The sequence below is a fragment of the Phaethon aethereus genome (genome assembly GCF_964289735.1).
Source record: "Phaethon aethereus genome assembly, chromosome: 4".
In the NCBI taxonomy this organism is placed as follows: Eukaryota; Metazoa; Chordata; class Aves; order Phaethontiformes; family Phaethontidae; genus Phaethon; species Phaethon aethereus.
This window is the reverse complement of record NC_138578.1, coordinates 34723227-34749620: the sequence shown is the minus strand read 5'-3', so window position 1 is coordinate 34749620 and position 26394 is coordinate 34723227. Positions and strand designations below refer to the sequence as shown.

Below are 26394 nucleotides of genomic sequence, written 5' to 3'. Positions count from 1 at the left end.
GGAGTCCCCGTCCTAAGTGCCTTCACTAACGCACATCACTGCCTTACCCATCCAGACCAGTAACCGGGCACATGCAAACCCACTGGGAGAAGACTGCCTTTTGAAGTGTTTATGGGACCCTGAAGAGACCAAAACACCCTCAGCATCAGTTTTGGCAAGAATTAACATAGCGCATACAGCAAGCGGAAGGGGGTATATATAAGTACCACAACCCAAAGACATCTATTTCTGAGCCCACTTGCTCGTATAAAGAAGGAAGAGGAAGAAGTTGTTCTGGGAGTCCTCTTCTTGCCTCCTCCACCGTAACTTGCGTGAGGCCTGGCTACGGCGACTGGCACCGTGTTTCATCTCGGCCATTTTGGTTTCTGCACGTTAGCTCCCCAGGGGATCACGCAGAAGAAATGCTCTCCCCGGGACATCAGGGTCCAGCCCTGGCTCAGGGCAGAACGAGTTGGTGCACACAAGCCTCTGGAGTGGAAGAGTGAGCCCAGGTGGCCTGGAACTGCAGAACTGCAAGCCCTCAGCTACTTGGTGCATCCCTGAACTCGCTGCCTTTCACTGCTTCAGGCAGCATCTGTTTGACATGAGTACCTGAATCGGATGTCCCAGGACTTTCTTTTCTGAAAGTCATAAACGAATTTGAAAACACTGAATTTTCAAAACCTGCACCTGAGACATGGGCCCTCTCCATAGGCAGAGCATGGCTCTAGGCTTCCGGCTCCCTGCGGCTTCCTCTGCGCTGGGATGCCACCTGTACGCACTGGGAAGAAAAGACCATCCTCTGTTGCCACCATCACAGTGTCATTGCTGCAGCCCACATCATCTGACGGTGTACATAAAAGAAAAAAATTCAGGCTAGCGAGGATGTATGACACTCACGAGGACTGTTCAGCTTAGACTCTTATGTTCGTATCAGATGATGAAGCACACGTACTAATGGGGTGGGTCTTCCAGATACATGACATCAGACATTTAACCAATCAGCTACCAAAACCCCAAGGGATTCTGACTTAAAGCTTTTAAAACCTCTTTTCTTCCCGGTTGCCCAAACATCGTCGTAATATTACAGTATTACCTTCCAAGCAGAACAAGCCAGAAAGAACCTTTCTGCATAGCTCTTTTTTTTTTTTTGCTATCCCAAACAGCTGTAGGTACTTTCTTCTACTTCAGTCTAATTGACCACCAAAAAAGTGGGAAGAAAACCCAACGCAAGCCTGGGCAAAACTGTAACTCACACCAGCTCTGGGTGATGACCAGGAGATTCTTACAGCATTTCTCTAGAGCAACAGAAGAGTCCTGGTGCTATCTGACCTCCGCCTTCACATGAGATCAGTCAGGGCACTTGTCCGTTAAACTAAAGTAGAAGCTATTTGATGATTTAATCACTATTCATCCTACTTTGCCTCTTGCTATGATATCCTGGGAAAAAAAGAATAGCGTGGCTGGCTTTGATATTCTAAATATTACAGGATCTGTAAGCAAATCAAAACAGAAGGATCCCTTCAGTGCAGTCACTGAGCGCAGCGTCATGTCTCCTACACTGGCAAACCCCATTTTGGGCATCAGGCCTGGAGAAATAGTGGGCAACAGCAAGTGTGGAGAGTGATGGAAAGCCACCTTTCCTCCTCCTCCCACCTCTGGGAATGGCCCTTCAGTTCCCAGGGAGCTCCTCAGCTCTCCCCAGCCAGGCTCCCGCTACATCCACTTCATGCATTTGTCCATTTGGTGCTCTCTCCTCTTTGTTTAATGGCAAAAACAATCTCCTCCTTTACATGATCTTGGAGCTAATTATCTCTTTTACTGATCAGGACTTCCAGCAGCCTCAGCTTGGCCTTGATCTGCTTGTATTCATTGTATTCTTCAGCCATAGGAGTGCGGTCTTCTTTCTGCACGTTCCTAGTGGGAGTGAAAGCAGATCATGAGGATTTCTGTAACAGGACGTCTTCCCTCAGCACCCTCCCTTCCTCCTCCAAGACCTACAAAGCAGCTCCTCTCCTCCACTCCCCATCAGGGAACAAAACCTGAACTTTTATCCTTTCAGACGGAAAAAACCTACCAACCAACCAGGGGCAAACAAACTGCTCCAACAAGGCATGGGACGCTTGTATATTGAGGCCGAACACAATCCCATGGTTCCAAATGCAAAACCTTATTTGAAGCATGCCCTGCTTCTCTGAGATTGCCAGCCTCTACACAGCAGCTGAAAAACACTTCAGGAGTCATCTGAAACTAACAAGATAATTTAAGAGTATAAATATATTAAAACATTCTATCAGCTCATTAATGAGGGACATTTTCTGAAAATGATAAACCCAGCTAAACTAAAGCAGAAATACTTGTTAAACTAGTGTCTGAATACCTCACAGACAAGCAAGAATAGGACAGAAATCTAGACATACATCATTAGGAAAAAACCCAATTATTCTATCACTAAGAAACTCTTTCACCATTCCTGTCAGCTGTGCTAGAGGCCGCTGGATTTTCATAATCTGTACCTTTGCTTCGCACTGCTTGTTCTAAAACAAAGTTTCAAAGAGGCTGTGGTGCCTGAGTATTTTTTGGGTGGGAAGCAATTCGTTTTAATAGGCAACTGTAATGAATGTGGGTAAAACACTGATGATGATGAAGAAATATGCAATAGTGAATTCAGGTAACTATCCATATTTGGAGGTCTTTGTAGATGTCAAGCGGATTAAAAGTAGCTGAAGGACAGAGAGACAACTGAGAAATTATTACCTTCCGTTTTGTCGGAAAAAGTTATCTTCGAAGTCTCTCAATTTTTTTCTGATTCGCTTTTTCTCTTCCCTGACTTCTTGGAGCTGCTCTAACAGTTCAGGGCTGTTGGGTTTAAATGTAAACAAGATTATACATATGTACACAATTATAACAGGAAACATTAGGTAAATCTACAAATGTATGGTTGTACGTATGCCAACCAGTGGAGCTGCTCCTGCAAGCAGCTCTGGCAACCTGATGTTACTTGCAACAAACAACTCTCTGAATTTAGTTCAGCAAAATGATCATACACTTAGGCTGAAGCCTTTAAGGTCAAGTGTGCATTTTACAATTCACCACTAACTTCTATGAAACTTACTTGCTGAAGATAGGTCTGGTTTTGGTGACTTTTATAGAATCAAGATTCAATGGTCATGACTTAAGGCCACCACCTACAGGTGTTTGCATCAGACCTAGCTACTTGAAACTAGCCAAGCTAGTTCAACTTGACCTCTCCAAAACCTGAAAAACCTTGTAGAGTACAGGGTTGTTTTCATGATAAAGGCTTGCCACTGGTGAAGTGGAGCTACTACTTAGTGCTACAGGCTAAAGATGCAAAAGTCAAATATCAGTATCAGGACAATGTCTGTTCTTCCCAAACCCTTCCATGTGAGGAAGGGGTTGCATTTAAAAATAAAGCACAAAAACTTCTGACTCAGACCATAAATGAGAAAAAAAAAAATCTAGACACTTCTCTGACAAATAAAACGCTATTTTAGCAAGAAAAAACTTTTTGAAGTTGCCTGTGAATTCAACATACATGGATGCTTCATGGAGATTTGAAAGCCCCATATCCTGATTGCTCCTAGATGGCATCTTATCATCCACCGGGGAAACAAAGCCGTCAGCATCATCTTCTAGCTGATCCAAGAAGCTACGCACATTGAAATCTGTCTTCATGGTAATTGTGAAATCTGGCTTCACATTGCTGTCCTCCTCGGACCCCTCCTCTTCCTCCTACAGAAAGGGACAGAGCACCCCCGTAACAGAATAGGTTACTGCTTCCCTTCTCAGAAACAGGTACCTCCTTTCACCACATGCACTGGGGAACAGATATGAAGAGAAGTGGAGCAAGCACTTTAATTGCTAAGCAATACAGAAGACACCAGAAGACCACCAGTAAGACATCCTACACCAAAAGCATGTTAGAGAAACTGCAACCATCAACTCAGATTGGTTAAGGAGACCCAAGGCAACAAAACTGAGTAAAAAACTACCTGGGGATCTTAGCAACCTGTTGCTTTGTTTAATTTATGTATTCTGATGTAAATAACAAGATTTACAGTCATTATGCATACTGTCTAAAGCATACCAGCCACCCTCTACATTTCTCTACAAATACATCTGGCAGCATAGAGATTGCCAGGTTAAAATGCAAAATATTCTTTCAATAGATGCAGCTCAACAGCTCGCTCTAATGGCTGAAGACCTCAAATGCTCGTACAGTGATATCGATGAGCTCAGATCAGACTTTCTATGGCCCAAACCTGGGATCTGACTGACTGTAAAAGGACTGCTGTTGCTAATGTGTTCCCAACATCAGCTCTGTACCACTTAACTGGAATACATGAAAAATTGGAGTGGAAACACTCTGTCCAGTGCAATTTTCCCAGAGTACACCGATGAATTGGTTGTGTTCAAATTTTTTGCAAAATTTATAGGCAGAAGATTTGAAAGTCTCTGCTGCACTTGGTACTTGCTAATTCATAGCGTTCTCAAATGTAGGGCTTATCTTCCAACACTAACCAGAAATCATTTGGATTTCCAGGGAAAAGGGCCCAGTTTTCTCTTACTTACAGAGATGTTTCTAGAAGGCAGTTTTCCACCTTAATATAAGGTATTAGGCATGAGCATTAGAGGAAGATAATAAATGCCAGCATGGACCATAAGTCTCTTAAATATGTCTGTATGTGTATATATATTTTATAACCATGTAACTCTAGCCAGGAAGGATCTAAGCACATGCATACCTTTAAAAGCTTTTCAGGGCTAGTATCATGGAAGTCTTCAAGCATATGCAAAAATATATTGTTGCACATATTCTTTACTTTTTTTTAAGCGATCCCTTGTGAATACTTTGATTATTCCTAAGGCCTGCTTGCATATTTTCAAGCTAAAAGGGAGAAAGTAACACTAGGACCTGGCATAGTCCCATTAAATCCTAAAAGTCAATGATCTATAAATGCATAGATTTACATTACATCAGTTTGCTCAGAGTTTTATTTTTACCTTAAAGCTCTAAGCCATGAAAATGCAATGCAAAGCCACAGGCTGAGAATTACAACAAAGACAGAGGCTTGAGGATGAAAAAAAGATTAGCTGCGGACAAGTTTTGAGTAATAACAAAAGATACAGAGAAGTTTGAAAACATCTCAGGATAACCTGCAGGGAACTTGTGAAAGTTAAAGCAACGTTTAGCGTATGATTAGATAAGACCATTTCTCCAGATGTAAATTATATAGTTGAAACAGAAGGCATAAAACAGCGGTCACCTACTGTCCTTAAACCCCACAAACAACTTCAGGCTGGGCTGGGGAAGGGAGACCATTGCTCACTGCCATTTACCAGTCCCCAAGCATACCATCCTGTCCTGCTGGGTAAAGGCAGCTAGAACGGAAGCAGGAGAATGCCAATCCTGCTGTGGCATGGAAGAGGATTTGCTAAGTCCATCTAAGCAGTAAAAATGGTACGCTTTATTTTAGGGGAATCTCTCTAAGCTCACCAAAGGAGGAGCTCCCATGCCCTTTCCTGGGAGAGCAAGTTGCTTCCAGATTCTCCTTCTGGAGAGAAACGAAAGGGACAATCTTCATAAGCAGTGTGACAAACTGCTCCCGAGGACAGATGCAAGGTGTCTTCCCCACAGATGCCCATGAGCCCATCTCGCTTGCCTCGCTCCAGGGCACCAGCGTGCTTGGCCATGCCAGCAAGGATTACGCTGGCCCAGAGCTCAGGAGCGAGCCTGCTGCCTATGGAAGCCCACGGGAGGAAAAGAAAGAGTAGAAATTTCACTTGTTAGACCTCAGTGCCCAAAACACTACATCTGGCTGTCCCAAGACCTCTTAAGGCATTTTGCTGTTTAAAGCGAAGGAGCGAACTAAAAAGATTCTTAGCGAGACCTTAAATGGAAATGGCCTTCTAAGGCCTTCACTTTAAACAAGTCTCACATAGGAATCTTATTTTGAACCTGCACTGGCATTTATGCCTTGAACCAGAATGATCTTCATTGACTAGATCCATTTGGCTTGCACCTGCTTGGATCTTTAGGCAATAATGAGGCATTTAAATTTTCCAGAGTTACAAATATAAAATCTACAGAGTATCTCATCATCAGCACTCCCAGCAAGCAAGCTTCTCAATGACTTTTTCAACACAATGTTCAAGATATTGTACCCAAATGTTTCATAAGGCATCACCTGAAATCACCTTTCAAGCTTTTATCCAACTCTCCCAAATGCTTAAAAAAAACAAACCAAAACACCTGATAGTGTCAGGTGTCCGTCAAGATAGGTAGTGCTCTGCCCATAGTGGACTTCTGCAGGGGGTAAGTTTTGGGGCCTTTTGGCCATTTTCTGTCTTTAGTTCTGAGTGTAGTTCAGAACTAGTGCAAAGCTGCCAGGTGCAGCTTCACAGGGCCCCATTTAAGCGTTAATAGGCATGTAAATGTTAACGGGCTTAAGGCTGTCACCCTGATCTTCAGTCAAACCTCTCAAGGTTTGTATTCCCTGCAGGACGCTGCTGAGCTGCTGCAATGCTGCCCTGGCACAGCACCAGACACGCTGGTCATCAGAGATCACCGTAACCGATAGCTGTAAGTTTTGAACCCGGGTGCAAGCGTAGGTGAAAAAAGGAGGACACACTAAAAGAAAAACAAAACCAAACAAAAATAGCCCCCCTCCCGACTGCTATGGAAGATTGGATCCAGCAGTTATCTAGAAAATACTGACAGCTCAGTGATGATTAACCAGCCTCCAAACAGCAGCTTAACATCTTCAGTCTGCAATCTGGTTTTAATTGATATGTACCTTGACGAGTCCATTCATATACAGTCTGCTGTAATTGCCTAATAATCAAATCACCTTGGATGTCTAGGTCTGCAGTATTTACACCATTAACCAAACTCTGGCTGGATAACAGATAAATGACCCAAGTGTGCTGAAGCACTTTTCTCCCCCGTTACGTTGCAAGGGTAACAAAAGCAAGTCAGGGCCCAGCTCCACACTGCGTGTCCTGGTCAACCGTTGGACTTCCCTTCTTTGTAGGGGAAGAAGGCTCACTATCGTAGCAGTCTTCACCACTAAGAATTACTACCCCACAGCAGCCCAAGAAAAAAACACAACAATTCTGCCATCCGAATCTGACCAAGCATTAACTAGCAGAACTGAGTTGTTCTTACTTCCATCCTCATGTGACTTAGTTAGAAATACCCTTCACAAGGTGGTGACAAAAGAGCCCTGGACAGCATAAGCACGTGAATGGGAGTAGGTATGGATCCCGTAAGTGCCCCAGTTGGCTTCATGTGCAAGAGTTAGTTTTGTGAGAGCTCATTCCTGCCACGGTGCTGTGTACAAGCTGCAGAGCTTTAGAGTGAGAGAAACTACCGCAAAACAAGTTAGTGTCATTAAAAAGAAAGGAGGAAAGCAAGAAAAAAGCTAGGTACAAAAGTAATTATGATTTTTTTTTTAAAGCAAAATAAATTATATTATGTGCAGGTGGAGGGGAAAGGAGAAGGAAGGGAAGGAACACAAAGCCAAGGACATACTGTAGTCTTATCTACAACAAGGGAAGAATTGGATCAGAACTGGTGAGGCTTAAAGCAGCTACTGATTTTTCAGGAGGACACTGCAAAAAAATCAACACTGATGGAAAAAAAATATCAATCAATCATTCTCTTTCATTGGTATAAGGGGAAAATTGATGCAAACTGAGCAATTAGTTAGCAGCTGGAGGTCTTCACCTTTATCTCCTTGAAGAAGGAAGCTGTTTCGCCCTCGATAATTGGCTGCAGCAAAGGGCTTCTCCGCTTGCTGGAGGGGGAACCCTGTGACAGGTGTTAACAAGTACGTTACATTATGAACCCCTTTCTCCTCCACCACCTGCTCTCAGCTCATTCTCACCCAAACATTCACTCTCAACTCATCACTGGACCATCGAGAGAAATCTATTTCTTAAAGAAGAAAAACATGCCCAGCAAACCCCCTGAACCTTGAGCTATTTTCTCTCAGGATGTTGCTTAGCAAGGAACATCACTGCCAAACACTTTTAAGAAAAAAACCTTGGATGCTGGAATACTAGCTGGGCAGGAACTACCAAGTAAAGGCTGCAAGAAAATAACCCCAGCCCTCGGCCCAGACACACACACAACATTTGGTTGGCTCTCCAGAGCTACAGTGTAAGCCCAGCTAGACTCTCCAGGCTTGCCTTGCAGGAGCCTGATTTCCCACTGAAATGCCTAATGATGTAGAGATGGATTTTCAAATGCATCCTGCCTCTGCATGAGCCTCTCACTGTCCTCACTAGAGGGGCTGGGGAAAGCCAGTCTTGTCTCTCCTCTGCTAGCTACTGTGCAATTTCAGTTTTGTGTCTAAACAGGAGCTGAGCTCTCTTGTGAGAGCTTTGCATTGAAGCACACATGCACAGCTACACAATGTCTTCCTTCTGACTGCCAGCACTGTCTTCACAGCACAAAATTTGGGGAGTACTTTGCATATTTGAGGAGGAACAGCTTTTTGTTTTAAAAGCTGGACCACCTCTCAGTATTTGCAGAAAAAAAGCTCCACTTCTCAGTGTGACTGCACTGAGTAATGCTGTGCCTGTCCATTCACTTCACTGGCAGTCTATAAAAAGCGGCCAAGACATAAGCATTGCTTGGAAACAGCAAAAAAAGCATCATATGTGACAGAGAGTAAACAGGAACCATCATAAAACAATTTGCTTTCCACAGACAGGCTAAAAGTATTCTGTGTGAATTTTTTAGGTCAAATATTTTTTAAAAAGTGGCCTAGACAAGTTGTCTAAAATTAGAGATAGTGCATTTGCTCCACAGAGGGGTGCATTGGATTCCTTGCTGGTGGCAGTGCCTCCTTGCCAAAGCACCACCTCAAATGAGGGAATATCTACCATTTAGCAGGATGTCTTTAATACAGATGAAGTGTTAGGAGACTAGTGGCCCTTTCTCTCAGCCAAGGAGAGACTGGTACCTCCTGTGGGACCCACACAAGTCTGTCTTTCTGACATACAGTCCTGTGTAACCAAGCAGCATGGAAGACTACAGCTCAGAGTGGACTGGTAAGGAAAGGGAAGTGAGCTTGTAGCCAAACACATGACGATGAAATAACAGCAGCAGCCCAATGGAAAGAGGAGAAACAATGCAAGGTAAGCTGTGCCCCACGGCTCATGGGTGGGCATTAGAGTCCCGTGACCTGCTTTCTCCAACTTCAGTATACGGTGTGTCCTTGATTTACTCGTTTGCTTGGTTTTGAGTGATAAAGGAGGTTGGGACTTGGCCTATTGATTGTGTTGTATGCAGAAGTGTGGCGATTCCTGTTTCCTCAGCTTGAAACCAAAGAAATAGCCCCCAAAAGAATGCTCTACTCACAATGATAGGTATGGTGTTGGCTCTGGAGAGGATCTGCTTAACCAGGCGATACCTATCATACAATGGTTTCATCACCTGTCGTTCATTTTTGGTAACCTGAAAAGGAAAAAGAAGCGAGATCCATGAAGCCTGCAGCAGATACTCCACTCTAATGCACGTGCCTGTGATCACTGTTAGTCAGAGGGGGCTCGAAGGGAATTTCATGAGGATGACAGTTTAGCAGCATTAGCCCTGAAGCTCGTAATACAAGTGCTCGTGTACGTCACTGCATCTCCTGTCCCAGGTGCCAGATGAAGCAAGCACCTAAGCTGTGGGGTGTCTTGTAATGTGGCTGTATGAGACAGGTGGTTTAAATGACCAACTTAGGTATCAGATGTCCACAGCACAAAATGACCCATGGAGGCAGAAGTTTGTGTTTGTAATCACCATTATAAGGCACAACATGAGGCTTCCCACCTTTATTCTTGTTGCTGGGACCTCAGAGGCAGTGCTTATGACCCAGGAAAAGAGAAAGGAGCTGCTATTACTGGATATTGCAATGAAAGGTGACTTTCCCAGGGTAGGTTAAGCTACAGATTTCACAAAAGCTGACTTTCTGGCTTTGCTATCCTAATTTCCTGTCCAAGCCAGCAGTTCTTCATTTTTTAACCCGCCTAACCTTCCCCTCCACCCCTTCTCCCCCCTTGCTGGGGAGAAGTTACCACACAGGTGAGAAGGGATGAAGGTGGAGGACTGTGTGCAACACAGAAGAACAGAACAGTGCTGTGATGCCCTCCCCAAGCCTTCCTTACATTACTCTGTCCCTAACTCCACTACTCGCAGCTGCATGTCCCGCTCCCTCCTCAGTTTCAGTGTTGCAAACTGCAAGTGTTCATTTGTTTTTCTTTCAGATCCAAGCTAAGCTGAAAATCTCAGTGGTACTGACAGTGCAGAAGGGAAGACCTAACAGACAGTAGCTAGTGTGGGAAAGCAAACGTCTGTCCAACTAACTGCTAGCTGTGGGGAAGTTGGGTTTTATTTCTTTAGTGTTTTGCTACGGCAGTGTTAGAAAACAAACAAAATACTCAGCAGAACCAACCTAATCATCATCTTTCTTTGTATACAGCACTGTCTGACCCACATCCTACGACTGTCCTTCCATTAGATCTTTTGTCTAACTTTAGATTACAAAGCTCTGATGAGGGGATGCTTTAACTGATTCTCATGCATGCCTATCTTCCTCAAGGCTTTTTATTGATGCTAATCACCAGAGCATCTGAACAGCTGCCATATAAAAATCAACATCAACAGTGTAACCACTAGCGAGCTTTGTACAGTCTCCCTTTCTACAACAGAAATAGGAGGAACGGGACTACAGCTTGAAATAGAGAGGAAATTCTAAAATGAACTGTCTTGTATTCTGTCTGCAGTTGACTTTCACTGAACTAAGCTTTCTAAAGCTTTCACATCCTTCCTCCAGAGCAGGAGAAGGTGTTGGTTTGCAAGGGGCAGAAGAGCTGTAAGTATTGCCAGGAGTGGGACTGGCAGGAATGAACTCTCAGAATCTGGAGGTAGCATCTTCCTCCTGATAACCAAGCTTATTTCCTAAGTTGGAGACAAATGAATAGGGAGGAAGAAGAAGGAAGCCCTTTTTATTCCGTTCCGGGTTCAATGCAAACATCCCTAAGCCTGGTAAGGGGCATGCAGATGGGCAGTCCTAGCTCTAGGGCCTGCATGTCCCACATGTCCGAAGCACAGTTGGGCTCCAATACCCGATAGCCTCAAGCTGGCTGTTCGTTGAGTAAGCAGCTCGCGCGGATTAGAAGGCTGTGGGCAGCATCAAACAGTTCAGCCAGCCCTCTCTGTATTGAGTTTCACGTTGATGTGTCTGCATTCACTTGCACTGGCGAGCAAGTTGCCTCCAATTTTGGATGTTTCTCTACAACCAGTCAAGCATACAACTGGAGAAACTGGGTAACCTATATGTATCTCTCTATATATCTATCTCTATCTATAAAAATATTATTTCTAGATTTACTATGTTAGCAGTTAGTAGAACAGGAGACACAGAACTACTGTTGGCTCAGACAGTCTTTGTTACTTTAAAAAAAAAAAAGAAAAAAAAAGACTCTGCTGAGGCTTAGGCTGAGAACCAAACCTTCAATTAACGACATTTCAAAGTTGATAAATAGCACTGTTCTGTACAGAAAAATAAACATAAGCCTTGGAATGGGCAAAAAAAATCCTTAGGTATGTTGAAGAATGGAAAAAATAAATGACATGCTTCAGTGTCTGAATATTACACAGAGAATTAATTTAGGCATTGGAAGTTAAGTGTATGGGGCCCAACTCAGCCCTGCAGACTTACACCAGCACACTTAACAGAAAGCAGATTCTGAAAGAAAACGTTTAGCACATGGGCAAACTGTCTCACTAGGTAAACATAAGTAATACCACCAAAACCTGCGTGTACTTTGGGAGAACATCAAAATGCAAAAAGACTGTTGGAATAATGGAGTCTTTGACACAACTCTGGGCCACACTCCACATAGCAAAAGAGCAACAGCCGAGGAACAGACCATTGCTTGCATTGTTAAAGTAGCTCCAGAATTCCTGCAGAGATGGACATTTTGGCTTAAGTAAAACAGTTCAGTTCCACCTTTGCAGGTTCATCTAACGCTGGTGCAGAAAGACCCAGTTGCACAATAAATCTGAGCTCCATTGTTTTTCCTGTTCAATTAAATATCTTTAAGAAAAAAAACAAAAAACTTGGCTGAACTATCCCCATTCTCCTCAAGCTCTCAGTACTTTTCCATTGCTGCAGTGCCAGGAGCTGGGAACAGCAAAAGCTGATCAGCTGCAGTCTTCCTTGCCGTGCAGTTCAGTGTTGCTAGGTATAGACTGCTTAAAACCAAACAAGTTAAAAAGCAGTTGTATAAATAAAGCATCAGAAAGGGGAGGTGGGAAAAAAAGGTATGCTGACAAGCTAGGCTCTGGGCTTGTTCTCTTTTTAAACAGATTCAGGTGAGTTCACTTCAATGAGATGCCACCTGTTGATTTATATTGCTGTAAAAGCAGCAAAAGCAGACTCGCTCTCATGGAGAAGACAGGGAAGGTTAAGTGGATTCCCTTGTGCTGGCCTTTTGCTATTTTACACAAGAATAAAAACTGCATGTCTCCTCATACAACTATGCTGTTTTCAGTTGCCGGTATATGTGACTGTACAACATTAGCACTTCATGAAGGCATTTAAATAAATTAGTGAGACTTTTTTTAAAACAATGGACAAAGGAGGAGATAATTCAGGAGCAAAAGGAAGGAAGAGATCAGGAATCCCATGCAGCAGCAGAATGACGGATTTGTCAGCTGCATTAATCAAGTACTCCTTATAAGCAGTAATTTGCTGCTCCCAAGCCACTGCTCAAGGGATTAGCACCACTGAAATTAAGTTACTTTACCTATACAGCTGGTGGCAAAGATTATAATGCCTTCAGTGAACAAGGAGGAGTGATTCATACAGAGCCAACTTGGTGGCCTGGAAGCCACCATGTTTCTGCTACGGCAGGGATCAAGAGGACACAATACTTAATTCTCTGTCTTCACAAATGATTTTCCTTTCTTAAGATCAAATGTGCAAGAAACCTCATGCCCTTCACTTCCACTGTCACATGGAAAAAACCCGTCTGTTTCTCAGGGGAAGAATGAAATCTCCTCTCAACCTATGCTGTGATGCTCAGGGAACAAACTGTTTCATGAATCCTTTGGCACAAGAGGATTGTGCAAATAGCAAGGTGCAGGTGCCTCCCTGCAAACAGCAAGGCACCAGGAGAAACACGCTGTAGCTCCTCTAAGGGGCAATCTGTCTTCCCAGTTAGCCATTAACACCAGCAAATTGCAAATCTCCTGGTTGGATGCGGGACCACACACAACTATTCCCGTGCAGGCTGTATCCCCGGCAAAGCTAGCGAGTCCGCTGGGCCACAAACTGGATGTCTGTGGATCCTGGTGAGCGTGATACCAAAATAATGCACATTCAGCCCCATTCAGCCTGTAGGCCCGGTCCTACAGGTATCTGCCAAGCCCAGCGCTGCGTGCGAACACCACCTTGCTGAGGGTAGACTCCTCAGCAGCAGCGGTAGTGAAGGATCAGGGAGGTGGATTTGAGGATGCACGTGTGGTTTGAAGAGCAAGAAGTTCTAGTGACTGTGATATCAAAGGAGGATTAGGGGAATCATTTACCACAGAAAAAGACATACGAAGAGGTACTTCGGAAAAAAAACGCCACTGTACATACCGGTCTGCCATGAATGCTTTCGTAATACAGCAAAGCTTTCTGAAGAGCCACTTTTTCAGCTGCTATCTGATCTCTTGTCATGTCCTACGAAAAGTGGCACAGAAAGACAGGAGGAAGGAAAAAAAAGTCAGATTCCTGGACTCAAACAATACCAATTTGTGGCCTAGCCAGTCATACCATTTTGTCATTAGTGTTTTGAAGACTCATCTCTTCCTTCCAGTTCTCTTTTCCCAGCTATATGGCCAAAGAGACTGCTAGCTTGAGTGGCACCTTATGCACAACACAGGCGGATTAAAACCACATAAGCTTTGCATATGAATGTATTTTATGTATGTAAGGGGGATTTATCGATTATCAGTGTGCTTTGAAAAAACAACGGTATGCAACTTTTAATGATGGTGGCTCTTTTTTGGTTAAGATCCAAAGTGTGAATTCTACAACAAAACACACGTTCGTTCTTTTTCTCCAAATCTGAGACAAGCTCCAGCACCTCTTACAAAGCTTGCCATCTTTGCTTTGACTGCCACAAACAGCTTTACCAAGAACTGAAGTGCAGTCAGACCATCTCCTTCTGCCAGTTCTGCTATGGAGTGAAAAGCTTTGCCAGACAGGCTGAAGGGCCAAGCCAAAAAAAGGGCAGACAGTTGGAGAAGACTTCCCTAACTAGGTCTGCCAGAGTTGCCCCCCTGAACTTGCCTGACACTGAGCCCTCTCTCCCATCACAGCACCAAACAGGTGCCTCTTTAACAGGCCCTCTTTAAACGGCCAGGCTGTGGATTCTTGTTACAGTCAGAAAACAGACAAACACATACTGTATATATCATCATCTTCTGCAGATCTAGTAAACAAAGATAGTGCTGTCTGCCCCTCTTTTACCAAGCGCTGCACAATTTACATGTCAGCAGACTCAAGGACTTCACTCACAAGGCTGCCCAAACCTCAGGAACTAGCAACATCAGACACAAAGACCTCCCTGCTGATAACCCCCAGAGATTACAGCAGCTAACAGAGCTCAATGTGAAACTCTGAAGTGCAGCGATAAAAAGCCCTGAGAGAAGACCATTCAGCTTTGGAGTGAACTAGAAGAAAACAGATGATCCAATCTCCAGAATCACTGGAAGACTCAGAATTTGCCAAAAGCCTGTGGACGTAACAACAGAAATAGCCAAATACGGGGCAGGAAATATTGCAGTAATTCAGAAACGTTACTTGGAATATACAAGGATCAGAAAAAGAACGCGCAATGACATTCAATAGAAACCAAGCTCTGAGGGGAAAAAAAAAAAATCAGATACTAAAGGCAGAGGGAAAGAAACTAAAGCAGGTGAGCCAGGACTAACAGTTGTAGACTTTGTGACAAAATTTAGAAGACCACAGGGCTTTCACAAGTGACTGTGCAGGGATGAGTCACCTACTTGTACTTAAAGGTCTAAATCTGATCTGTCTACATTGTACCTTAATATCTTCAGGCCGGTTTGTCTCTGTTCGTTTCTCTTGAAGCTTCTTCTGGATAGAATCAAGGGTTGCTTCCACGGCAGGCTTGGCAGACTTATCCGACAGGTCTTGCTTCTTGTCATCGTCCTTTTCGAGCTGAGAGCCGAAGCTCTTGGGGAGCGTGTTGCTCCGCTGACGCACAACAGGGCCAAGGTCCTCCTCTGATATCTTCAGTTTTGATTCTAAACAGGGGCATTTGGGGGAAGATGAATAATTTTTCTTTTTTAAAATGTGATAGTGACAGGATTGATGCCTAACACCACATTTAAATGAGGCAGAGTCCAGCTGCCCCTTCGAAGGTGCACCAGTGGTGGCTGCTCACCTTTAAGTTGCTTTCGGAATTTGGCCAAATCATTTGTCCATTTGAGCACTTCAGGGTTGGCTGCTTTGTCACTGTGGGAAGGCTGGGAGGAAAGAACAGTCATGCTGAATCTGTGTTAAACCAACAAAAGAGGCTGAATGAAAAAAGCGTGTGTCACAAAAAGAGATACAACAGAATTTGGACCCAGGACAGAGCATGGGCACTGGCTTCTGACTGCCACCTGCACACCTCTTGACCAGTTCGTTTCAGACCTTGCTTTAATTGCTCCTGCCTGTCACAACACTGACTCTCAGCGGCATCATGAGATTGATTTTCTTTTTAGAAAACATAAAGCTTTTGATGGCAAATGTTAAGTTGTAGGAGTGGCTCAGAGGGCCAGATGCACATTGGATTCCTTGTGCCTATTGTTTCCTAACAGGAGGGCACCTGCAAAATAGAGGAAGCCTAGCATGAACAGTTTGAGAAGCGTTCGGATGCATGTATCCACACCAAAGGCTGCCTTACATCCAAAGACACCAAAATAACCCAAATGCTAGGCTACAGCAAGCTCTGAGCATTTCTTCCAGCCTTTTCCACTGCAGGCAAGATCCCTTCAGTACAATCCTTTGTGGTTTAGATCACCAACAAAGATACACACATGCAAAGCTTTAGTTCCTTAAAAAGCTTTCATCAGAGGGGCATGTCAGGAATAATTAGAGTACAGTACACTGCTATTGCCTAGGAGCACTCGACTGTTGTTCCTTGCTCAGGAGTAAAGGCAAGCTGCTCGCTCTCCTCTGCAATGCACTGGTGTCCTGGGATTACCATCATGCAAATGAGATGTGCAGTTGTGCTTCCCATAAGCTGAACTTGAATAAATAAACAAACACAAGTTTAACATAGCTATTCCTACACACCGAGCGTGTGCTTTTGGCACACTGTCTTAAGCAGTGATCAAAATCCTATGAGTTTATTAGGCTATTTCTTGTGCTGCACTGATAGTAAATAATGCCTGGAAAGGTAATTTACTTGGTATGGATGCACATTTTCTTTTTCTGGGCAGCAGCTTTTATTCCTTTCTTCCTCCTTTTTTTTCCCCTTATAAAAGCTTTCAAGCCCTCTGTTTGACAGACTCCCCTAACGTTCCTTCCCTTCGTTGCTACTGCATACCCCTCCATACAAATGCTTAACTCCTAGAGACTCACTCTGTATTTCCTCTCCTCTTCGAATTTGTCCTCAAATCTCCTGATCTTTTTCTTCAGTCCCTGAATCCTCCGGGTGAGCTGTGCAGGGGTGAGGTCCTCTCTGTCATCTTCATAAGATCCCAAAGATGAACTCCGTCTCCTACCAAGAGCAAAGATTGCAGGAAAAGCTTATCCAAACAGCCACAGTACATCATCATGCAGAGAAGGCCACTTAAACTTTGTGTAAATAAAGGCAAATCCCACAGAAGCGAGAAAGCTATGTTACTACTCTGTAATAAAAGATAGCAAAAGATGCTGTAACAGCCTCTTTCAGCAACAGCAACTCCCTAGATATTAATTCACAAACCCAGAAATGATTAGTTACCAAGAACTTTTCTAAAAATACCAGTTTCCCCGTCAGTAGGAACAGAAACCCAACACAGCATAGCAATCCAGCATGTGTGATCCAAAGAGGTGTTGCTTGATGCAACTTGTGCAAACCCTTTACAGCTGGGTGAGAGAGTCAGCACAGGCAAAACATAACCCACCTCATGAAGGAATGAGAATTGGGAGGGGAAGGAGGCACTTCTGTATCATCCAGGTACTGTTGGCTCTGTCCATAGGCATAGAAGCGAGGGGACAGCATAGGATCGCTGTCCTCATCCAGAAGTTGACGAATTAAGCGACCGGCCTGCGGGGAAAGGCGAGCCTCATCTGAGTCTAAGCCGTCTCGCTGCCATGAGGAAAGAGCAGGGATGGGCTCTGGGAACAGTAAGACAAAGGCTAGTTTTATCGTTTTTGTTTTACACATACGACAGACTCCAGGCAACTTTTCTAATGAACCCTGGCCCGTTTGACTTGGACCGTGATTCCTTGTCATCAGGCATTCTCTGGGTCATTACTCGCATCTGCCCAGTGTGCAAAGCAACGCAAAGCACTGCATGGCCACAGTGGGTACTCTGCACAAACATAAATAATCTCCTAGGTGCAACAGAAAACTGTACCCAAAAGTTGGCCAGTAACTACCACAGACTGACAAACGAGGCTAACACCAGCCAGCACCTTTGAGGAAAAAATTATGCTGGACAAGAGAGAATTATGGGCACATAGCAGTAGGAGGCAACTGGATTACAGGAGGATTATTTTCCAGTTTCAGGATGTACAAATGCTGTAAATGAATAGCATATTAATTGTCCTCCCATAGCCTCCAGCACCCTGATATGACTCTGCCACCCGCTATCGGAAATTCAAAGACTAGGAGTAAGCATAGGTTCTTCTAGTCTGCAAAGAAAAGGTGTCTCGCATTACTACCTGTTCCACAGGGTGCCTAGCCTGTAAATTAACCATGATGGTCTGAGTTTCCCTCTTTTCTCTTTCACATACAACCTTGTTGCTTAACAGCATGGTAGAAAAGTGAGGAAATCCTCAGTCCCCTAGATGATCTAACCAGCTGGAAGTAAAAGCAATGTTCTACAGGGAGAGTAGGAGAGAAGGGGAAACTCAACTTAGCATTGCTGATTAGCATAGTGGAGCCCACGGGAAGCAATCGCCTCAATCTTGTGATCACTCCCTCCAGATGCCATAAGGAGTCTAACATTTTGTGTTCAGATAGGTTACTAAGCTGATTTGCATGCTCCTACTTAGCACCACAGGATTAGACAGTTTAAGAGCCAGGTTTTGAACTTATAAATTTAACAAGTAGTTCTAGAGTCAAGTAACAAAACAAAAACCTTATAGAAAACTCCCAGACCAGTCACAGAGCTATGGATTTCCCGTGCCTAGTGTGTCTGCTCTCCTTCCACAACGAGAAGGGGCTTTTGAAGTTACCAATTTTTGAATAAAAAGCAGAATTTCCTTTTGCTGAACAAGGTTAACATTTTCATAGCTCAGAATGGATTGCATGAGGATTCCCTTGCAGAACCTCTGTGCTGTTTAATATTCCCCCCCTCCATGTAAAATCCGGACAATGCAAGATCATCCACAATTCACTAATGACACACTCGGTGGAATTTTGCCTGTACACCGCATCAAACGATGCTCTCCTTCTCTTCCCTTCTCCCTTACCATACGAATATAAACGTTATGCCTTTGCTTAAGAGGTTGGTGCTGCATGCAAACTGATGCATTCCTCTGAACGGGATGGCTGGAGGTTTTTGCACAAGAGCCTCTTTCAGGTGTTGTGATAAGCGAAGCACATACAAGTCTGGCTTGCAGAGGCTACGTTGATGAGGTGTGCAAGTCCCAAGTGTATGTAGGCTGTTTTGCCATGGACTGGAAAGTTTTTGCAGCCTGTTCTTCTCTCAGTTAACTTCTGGAACAAGAGTTTTTTCTAAGCTGCATTCAACCTTGGCAGTTCCTAATACCTGAAATACTTTGCTCAAGGAATCTGATAAGAAGGAAGGTGAAACAAAGGGCAAATGCTTCAGTCAAACTGTGACACTTTGGTGTCGCACACTTCCCTGAATCTCTCATGATTTCAGGAAGGTCCTCACAAGATCTCTTGTTGCAAAATAAAGGCTAATAACACAAAAGGAACAAATTTGATTCATTTGACTAGCAGGAATGAGGTTAAGCGATGCACATGATTCTTCTAGATACCTCTCTCTCACAGTTTTTGGAATATACTCTCACTCCCAACAAAATTTGCACTTGGAAATTGTTAAGTTACACCTCCATGGGATTTACATAGATGGAATAAACTTAGAAGAAATCAGCAGCATATTCAGCAGTAACCAAATTAAGCTCCTAACCACACCAGCTAACAAAGCCATTATAATCATCCATGATGCATGTGACTTTGTCCCAAGGTGGATTTATATACCAGAGAGCACGCGACATTCAGGGAATTGCAATGGCTCAAAGAGCCTCTGATCAAACCCCAAAAGACAGCAAAGCACTTCACGCAAGCTAGTGGAGACAAAGGTATGTCTACTCTCTATTTTGTTGATTTCAAAATACTGCCCAAAAATAGAATCTCATATTCCAAAGGAGAAAGTGTTAAAAAGGAGAAGAAAAAAAGTCCAAAAAGGAAAAATCAAGTTTGAGACTTGACAGAAGAAATGGCCACTATAGAAAATCAGCTGTTTTTAAGCCTCGCTCCCAGAAGGTCTGACCCTATGGGTAGCTTGTTTTCCTTGCTGACTACAAGTATTTAGAAGAAAAAGAAATCTCATCTGGACACAAAATGGCTACACCCCTCCCCCCAAAAAGTAACACAGCAATTAATTAAGGAACATATATAGGTATGTAGAATTATGAATTTTATCTACATCAGATCACGAAGTGGACCAGAGCTGCAGTCCAAATGCCTTCTCTCTCATACTGACCAGGTGCTCAGCTGGAAGCACTGGAATTGCTGGATTGCACAAATATACAGGAACCTGCTAAGGGTAAACTGCCGCTTTTTCTGGCAGTGCACAATCAATCAATTCCTGTTTAACAGAATACATAATATATTTTGTTATTTATTCATCCAAGATAGCTATCAAAGTGTTGAGCCTTTTCTGAAGGCTGCTAAATTCCTGAACTTAATGGTTCAGGTTTGAAGTATCTGCTATCAGGATTAATGTTGTCACCCTTTCCCCTTTCTGCTAAATGAAGAATAAAATCTCAGTAAAGAATGTAAATGTTTAACCTCTTCTTTGCCATGGACTTAACAGAGCAGTTACCCTTATTCATCTTCTGTCTTGAACAAATTTCTCTTGCTCAGAGAAAACTCTCAGTTTTCTACTCATCTCCACATTCTTTCTATGTACTATTTTCCCCCATTTTTCATAATGACAACCTTTCATGAACAAAAAATATTTAGGAATATTTAACCACCATGGCTGTACCAGTGCAGAGAAAGCGTGAAAAAATTTTCTGTTTCTTGGTCAGACTCTCAACGCGTTTCTTTTAGGTACGCCTTTTCTAAGTTGGCGCAGAAGAGAAATACGCTGGTATTGAGCCTTGCAGTCCTTCAGAAGCGCTGCACTCCCTCACAAAATCCCACAACCAGCTAATCTTTCAACAAAGCTGTCAGCCATCTGCCAGGTGTGGCTCTGCAAAACTCTGTAGGCACACATATGCCTATGGCAATACAACTTCTCTGCCAACCTGCCGCATGGAGGGCTGGAGATATTAATAAACCTGTATCACGCGAGAAGGAAGAAAGATTAATCATATCAATTAATTGGTGTATTATTGGTGAGTTCCAAGCTGTCTTGCTGACAAAACCTGACTTTTTTTTACCATTACGTTGCATATTTGCCACAGGGTTACTGGGGGCTGCAGGGCCAACAGAGGGGTGCTCGCACACACATCCCACCTGAGGTGAGCAAAATGCCATGGGCATCTCTCGTTTCCCTCTCTGCAGCCACACAGCTGATACGTGCTGCTAGCACTGCTTTTACACACACCCACCTTACATACAAAGGAGGCCAAATCTTAGCTGCTTTAAAGCGAAGTAGGTCTGGTGGGATTAATTACAAGACCTGAGGTCCTAGTATTAAATCCCACTTGAAAGACCCCAGAAAGACCTCTCACAATGAAGCGAATTGAGCAATTTAAAACCCCAAAACATTAACTAGCTCAGCAACACCCCTTTTTACTCATCTTATAAATAACTGTTTGAAAACGTCCTTGTTTGAATACATCAGGAGGTATTCTTCCTATGTAGATCAAAGAGAATAGCCCAAATAAACAGCTATCACACCTTTCCAGCGAGTGAGATGACACATCTCTCAGCTAGCAAGCCAACTTTGTATTTTGATTATCATGTAACATCACAATAAATAATGAAAAAATACATTTTAAAATATTTATGCTACAAAATAAAATCAGCAAACAATGCAATTATTATTTTCTACACATAGTAATAAAAATGCAGTGTTTCATCACAAATACACTGATGTATCTAAGTCCACAGTGTTGAAAAAAGGAAATCTAAATCCAGCTTCCCTATTGCTATACTCTTTGGATTTTTTTGCATTACTGTAGGGTTTGGGGTTTTTTTTTTTTCAATTAAGTCAGCATCAAAAACTGTTTGTAGATCAGCTTCACCCTCAGGGTCTCAGTGCTGCAATACTTGAGTTCTCAACACAGAGAACTCAAATTGTGTTTTAAATCATCTGCTTTTATTCTTTTTTTTTTTTTAAGCTTGCAAGTTTGCAGAAAAATGTCCGCTGATCGTTTCAAGCGTTGCTTGAAATCTCATCTACAGAACTCTTAAAAATATCAGTAATCAGGCGACGTAGGCAGCAATCACACGCATCTCATCGATTTACTGAACTGTCTGTTCAGCTCCAAGCTGCTGACAGGGCCAGCCGCTGTTATGGAGAACAACATACTTCCAGATTTTCCTTGAGGGCAGGATAGCAAGTTCTGGGCTTGAATTAGAAACATTTGGTAAGAAATCTGCACAATAGTGCTGGACTGTAAGAGAACACCCTGTCCTCCTCGCTCACAGCACTCGAATCAAACATAATCCACAACAATTAAAAACCTTTTCTATGGAAGCAGCTCTGAAAACGCTTGCTCGCAAGGCGCCTCAGCTGGCACCAACCCACCGGCTTCGCAGGCCAGCCTAGCGGTCAGGCATCCCAGTTCACCCCAGAGACAGCTCGGTTCACACCCCGCCTGAGAATAAAACGATTTGATTTGCATCTGCCAAAGGCACACTCGTAAAATCCTTCTCTCGGACCACGGGAAATGCACGCAGGCTAAGAGTTCAGCACTTGAATTTGGCTGGGGCACTGCTCACGCCCTGCGTACTACATCAATAGCCTGACGATTACTACACATATGCCCCTACACGTAGCAGGCAAGGCGTAGGTGCAGAAAGTGAGCACATGGCAGAGTGTCAGCTTATGCAGGAAGCAGGAAATTTCGCTGTCCTCTCTGCTCAGCCTTAGGTAAAGGGAACATAGCCTGGAGAAGTGCGGCAAAACTCTTGTCTTGTGTACAGATTTGACTATGTGGCGAACCTTAAAAAAAATCTGGTAAAAATTACTTTTAGCATAAGACAAAAGGCAGGGGGCCCTGCCAGCTCACCTGGCAGCAGTTATCACAGTTCTGTGCCCCTGAATGAGGGCTTTTAAGGCAGCTCTGGTCTTAACATGATGGAGAGTCTGCCTGAGTGGCAAATAAAAGCTAGTCAATGGACAAGGTTGTCTTGCATCATTTTGTGCCCATTCTTCAAGGCCTTTTCCTAACATTCGACTGGAGGCAGTGACAGCTACAGCTGAAGGCAACCCCTCAACCTGTAATTGTTCTCACAAGCCATTTGTGAAAGGGCCAGCAGTTGCTCGTGTCACTAGATGCTCTGTATCTTCTGCAGTATGATACAGATGACCCTGCTCCCAAAAGTCATCTCAACTGTGTCCTGGAGGTATGGGTAATTTCCTGAGAGATGGACCTACCAAATTTGCTACAGCAAAGCAATAAGTAAATCAGTGTTACTGCATTTGGAGGCACAGTCCTTTCCCTTTTCACTGGGGATGCAACCAGAGCTGCGGCACAGATCCTGAAGAGACGTGTGAAGGTTTGAGTGACAGAGGCTGGCAGGGCGGATGCCCTGGCTGCTAGCGCTGTGGATGAGTGGTAGAACCCTGCCTTGCAAAGACAGCCTCAGTGACAGACTCTGTCGTCAGCTGCAGAAGCAGTCTGAGAGCTCACGTTAACATCTTCCCCTTCCTGGCTGCTGCAAGCTTGGTTTCACATCCACGGCTAGGGAAGACTCAGCCTTTCCTTGCTGACACACAGAAGGCACCATTTTGCTGCTCTTTCATCTGCGCCAACAAAATGGTGATTCTGGGAGGCTAGTATTTTAGATGACATCTCTCTCACCCCATACCGCTGATTTCTTTTGCAACTGCCCACCTCCTCCTCTTGTAAAATACATGTGAACAGAGGAAGGAAGAATCAGAGAGAAGCGCTCTTCAAGCACAGTCACACATGCTCATAATCCTGTTTCATATTTGCAAGGCAAGAAAGATAAAATCCAAACTTAGCAGCATGCCTACGAAGAGGGAATAGTACCAAAGGCGCAAATTATTTCATACGATGGGAAAGCCTCTGGCAGACAGAAAGGAGCTGTGTTCTCCCCTTCACGCATTCATATGACTCCCATTAGAAACCCAGGAACAAAAAAAAAAAAAAGTCATTATTTCCCAAGGTTCACATGACGACTGAAGCCACACATCACCTCTGAGAACACAGACGTCCTCACCCTGGCTTGAGACCCCGTGGGGCAGTGCTAATTAGCATCTCAGCGAACACATAAGGCAGCCAAGGCCTCCTGGGAGCCCTTCCATGGCACTTTGATCAGCCGTGCTGCACGCGTGGTGCTACCACCAGGGAATCCCCGCCTAGCAAGCGAGGGGAGAGAAATTCTCTTCCGTCCATGGTGACTAGTTGCCTGGCTGAATCAAAGGCAGCCACGGATGCAGGTTTTCTTTACTCATGACCAAAGTGTCATAACTACTCCTCTCCTAGAGGGAAAGGCAAAAGGTCACGTATGCTGTGGAAGCAGGAGCAGAGAACTTAACTTCTCAGTGTTCCTCAGAGATTGTTTTTTTAAGAGCAATAAATTAGTTACACGTTTTCTGTCTCTTGCTTTACTAGAACACCATACTTGCATTTTCCTGTTTCTTCCCTGTCAAAGCCCCTCTCACTCCTAAGGCGCAAACTAACAGAAGGAAATTCTTGCTTGTACAGAGAGACATACTCAGCAACTGGAAAGGGGTTTGATCCTAGAGGTGCTGGACACCTGTGGGTTTGTGGCACCCACAGCGTTCTCTCAGATTTCCCACTCTTAAGTAAGGCAGTACAAATAGCCAACCAAGCATGCACTCTGGAGATAAGAGCTACAAAAACAGTATTAAAATAATTTAAACGACATGCAATTTAACACTGCTGTTTGAGCTGGTGATCAAGATTTTTTCACAGCATACATTAAAAAAAAAACTTGTTTGTAAGAGCCATCAAAAGACACAACAGCAGATAGACAGCCTTTTTTCCAGCTGTGCTTTTCATATCCAAATAATTACTTCCAAATAGTGATTGAAGTGGAAGAAAAAGGAGAAGGAGGGAAGTTCCTTTTAGACTGTGAAATGCCCAGTTTCTTTGAAATGTAGGGCAGTCTAGCTTAATACTTGAGTGACCAGCCACCAAGAAATAAGTTATCCTGAAACACTCAGGCACTTAAGTACTAAACAGCACATGAAAGTAACTTCAAGAATAAAACAATTAATTTTCTTTCTCTAAGTGACAATTAGAATTGGTACCCATCCAGTATTTTGCTTCCAGTTTCTCAAAACTTTCAGTTCCATATTCAGGACAAAATTGCTTTCCTGTTGGTTCTGGCAAGGGAACATCACCACACAGAGATATACCCAGCCCACTCAGGTTTCCCTCTCTCTCGTTTCACTCATACGACCAGCCATCACACAATCCTACCTTCCCAGTTGTTGTCATCACACAGTGCTGTCAAATCCAGCCGAGGCACTTCTGACACAAAGCTGTTTTCCTGATCATCAGCATCTTGATTTCTTTGCAACTTGTTTTCAGGAATGCTTGGATGCTCTTGAATCTTCATACTTGAAGTCAGCTATATTTCCATATACCCACAGAAATGAGAGACACACAAAAAAAAAAAGTTTCAGGAGGCAGAGGAAGAAAAAAACCAACCCTGCAGTCACAGAAGCTGTAAGCCCACGCCTTTAGCTAAAAAGATCCAAAGACCCTGATGTTTCCAGCTCCAAATCCAAATCCCCTGCTTGGTGACCCCTATGTACTAAATGCTCGCGCCGGTAAAAACATCCGTCCATCTACCTTCCTTGAATTTTTCCTTTAGAAAGCCACAGCAAGCTCCCGAGACTGCTTGCCCTGACAACTGCATACAAATGAAAAAGCTTCCCAGTAATCGATTAGGATGGAAAGGGAGGGAGGAGGGCAGGGAGAGAGGGAGAGAGAGGGGGTGGCTGCGTACACTTCCTACAGGAGTGCAACTCCTTGGAGCAGTAACAAAAACGCTGCTGCTGTTGTAAGGCTGTAGCAATATGGTGTCTTTAAAAAGCAGGCACCAGAGCTCCTGAGGTAGCAGCCGCAGACAGCAAGCAGTGCAGGCTACGTACATGAATGCTCTCATGCAGGCTGTGCTGGCTCAGATCAATTAGTGCCAGCTAAGCTGTGCTGGCTGCACATTCCCCGATTTCCTGTGGTTGTTTTCTAGCTGGGCGTGGGGAGAGCAGAACTATTTATGGAGGAGCTCTGGGTATTAAAGCAGTGTTGCGCAAATCCAAACGGCAGTGGGGTTTGGCATCTCAGCTGGAAGCAGTGTGGACTCTGGGAAAAAGCCAAAAAATTCACACAAGCATCCAATGACTTAGGGAAAAAAAAAAAAGGCAGAATGCTGTCAAGTAAATGATTCATCATTTAGCACCACCTAGAAGCAATTGCTGTTTGTCTCACCACTATTCACTCCTGCACATACCACACGTCGTGTGCGTTTATGCAGAAATCGCTGCTATTCCCACAATCCAGATACACAGTGCGCGTGTCTGTAAGAGTGCCTGATGACACGAGCAGTTTTGTCACTCTAAAATAAATTAGCTGTAATGCCTCACAGAGGGCAGTAGGGGAAAGGAAGTGTAAAGAATGTAGATGAACATATAGTCTGATATGTATAAACCCACCAACAAATACAGAGCTATCTGAATAGACAGCATTACACTACTACATAAACTATCCGATCTTGGTAAGAACAGCTTAGGCATAATTCTCTCAAATATAG

General features: G+C 43.8%; 1 protein-coding gene across 1 annotated transcript in view; it reads right to left on the bottom strand.

The window, feature by feature from the left end:
- Positions 1 to 1784: 1784 nt before the first annotated feature.
- Positions 1785 to 26394, bottom strand: part of FAM13A (family with sequence similarity 13 member A) — a gene marked incomplete at both ends in the record, with an annotated part of 129345 nt that continues 104735 nt past the window's right edge. Inside the window, 11 exons of the mRNA XM_081999553.1 lie at positions 1785 to 1896; positions 2737 to 2838; positions 3536 to 3732; positions 7730 to 7813; positions 9371 to 9466; positions 13644 to 13727; positions 15099 to 15319; positions 15460 to 15541; positions 16644 to 16782; positions 17171 to 17384; positions 25059 to 25209. Of these exons, the coding sequence (XP_081855679.1) occupies positions 1785 to 1896; positions 2737 to 2838; positions 3536 to 3732; positions 7730 to 7813; positions 9371 to 9466; positions 13644 to 13727; positions 15099 to 15319; positions 15460 to 15541; positions 16644 to 16782; positions 17171 to 17384; positions 25059 to 25209 (1482 nt within the window). The remainder of the gene's footprint in view (positions 1897 to 2736; positions 2839 to 3535; positions 3733 to 7729; positions 7814 to 9370; positions 9467 to 13643; positions 13728 to 15098; positions 15320 to 15459; positions 15542 to 16643; positions 16783 to 17170; positions 17385 to 25058; positions 25210 to 26394) is intronic.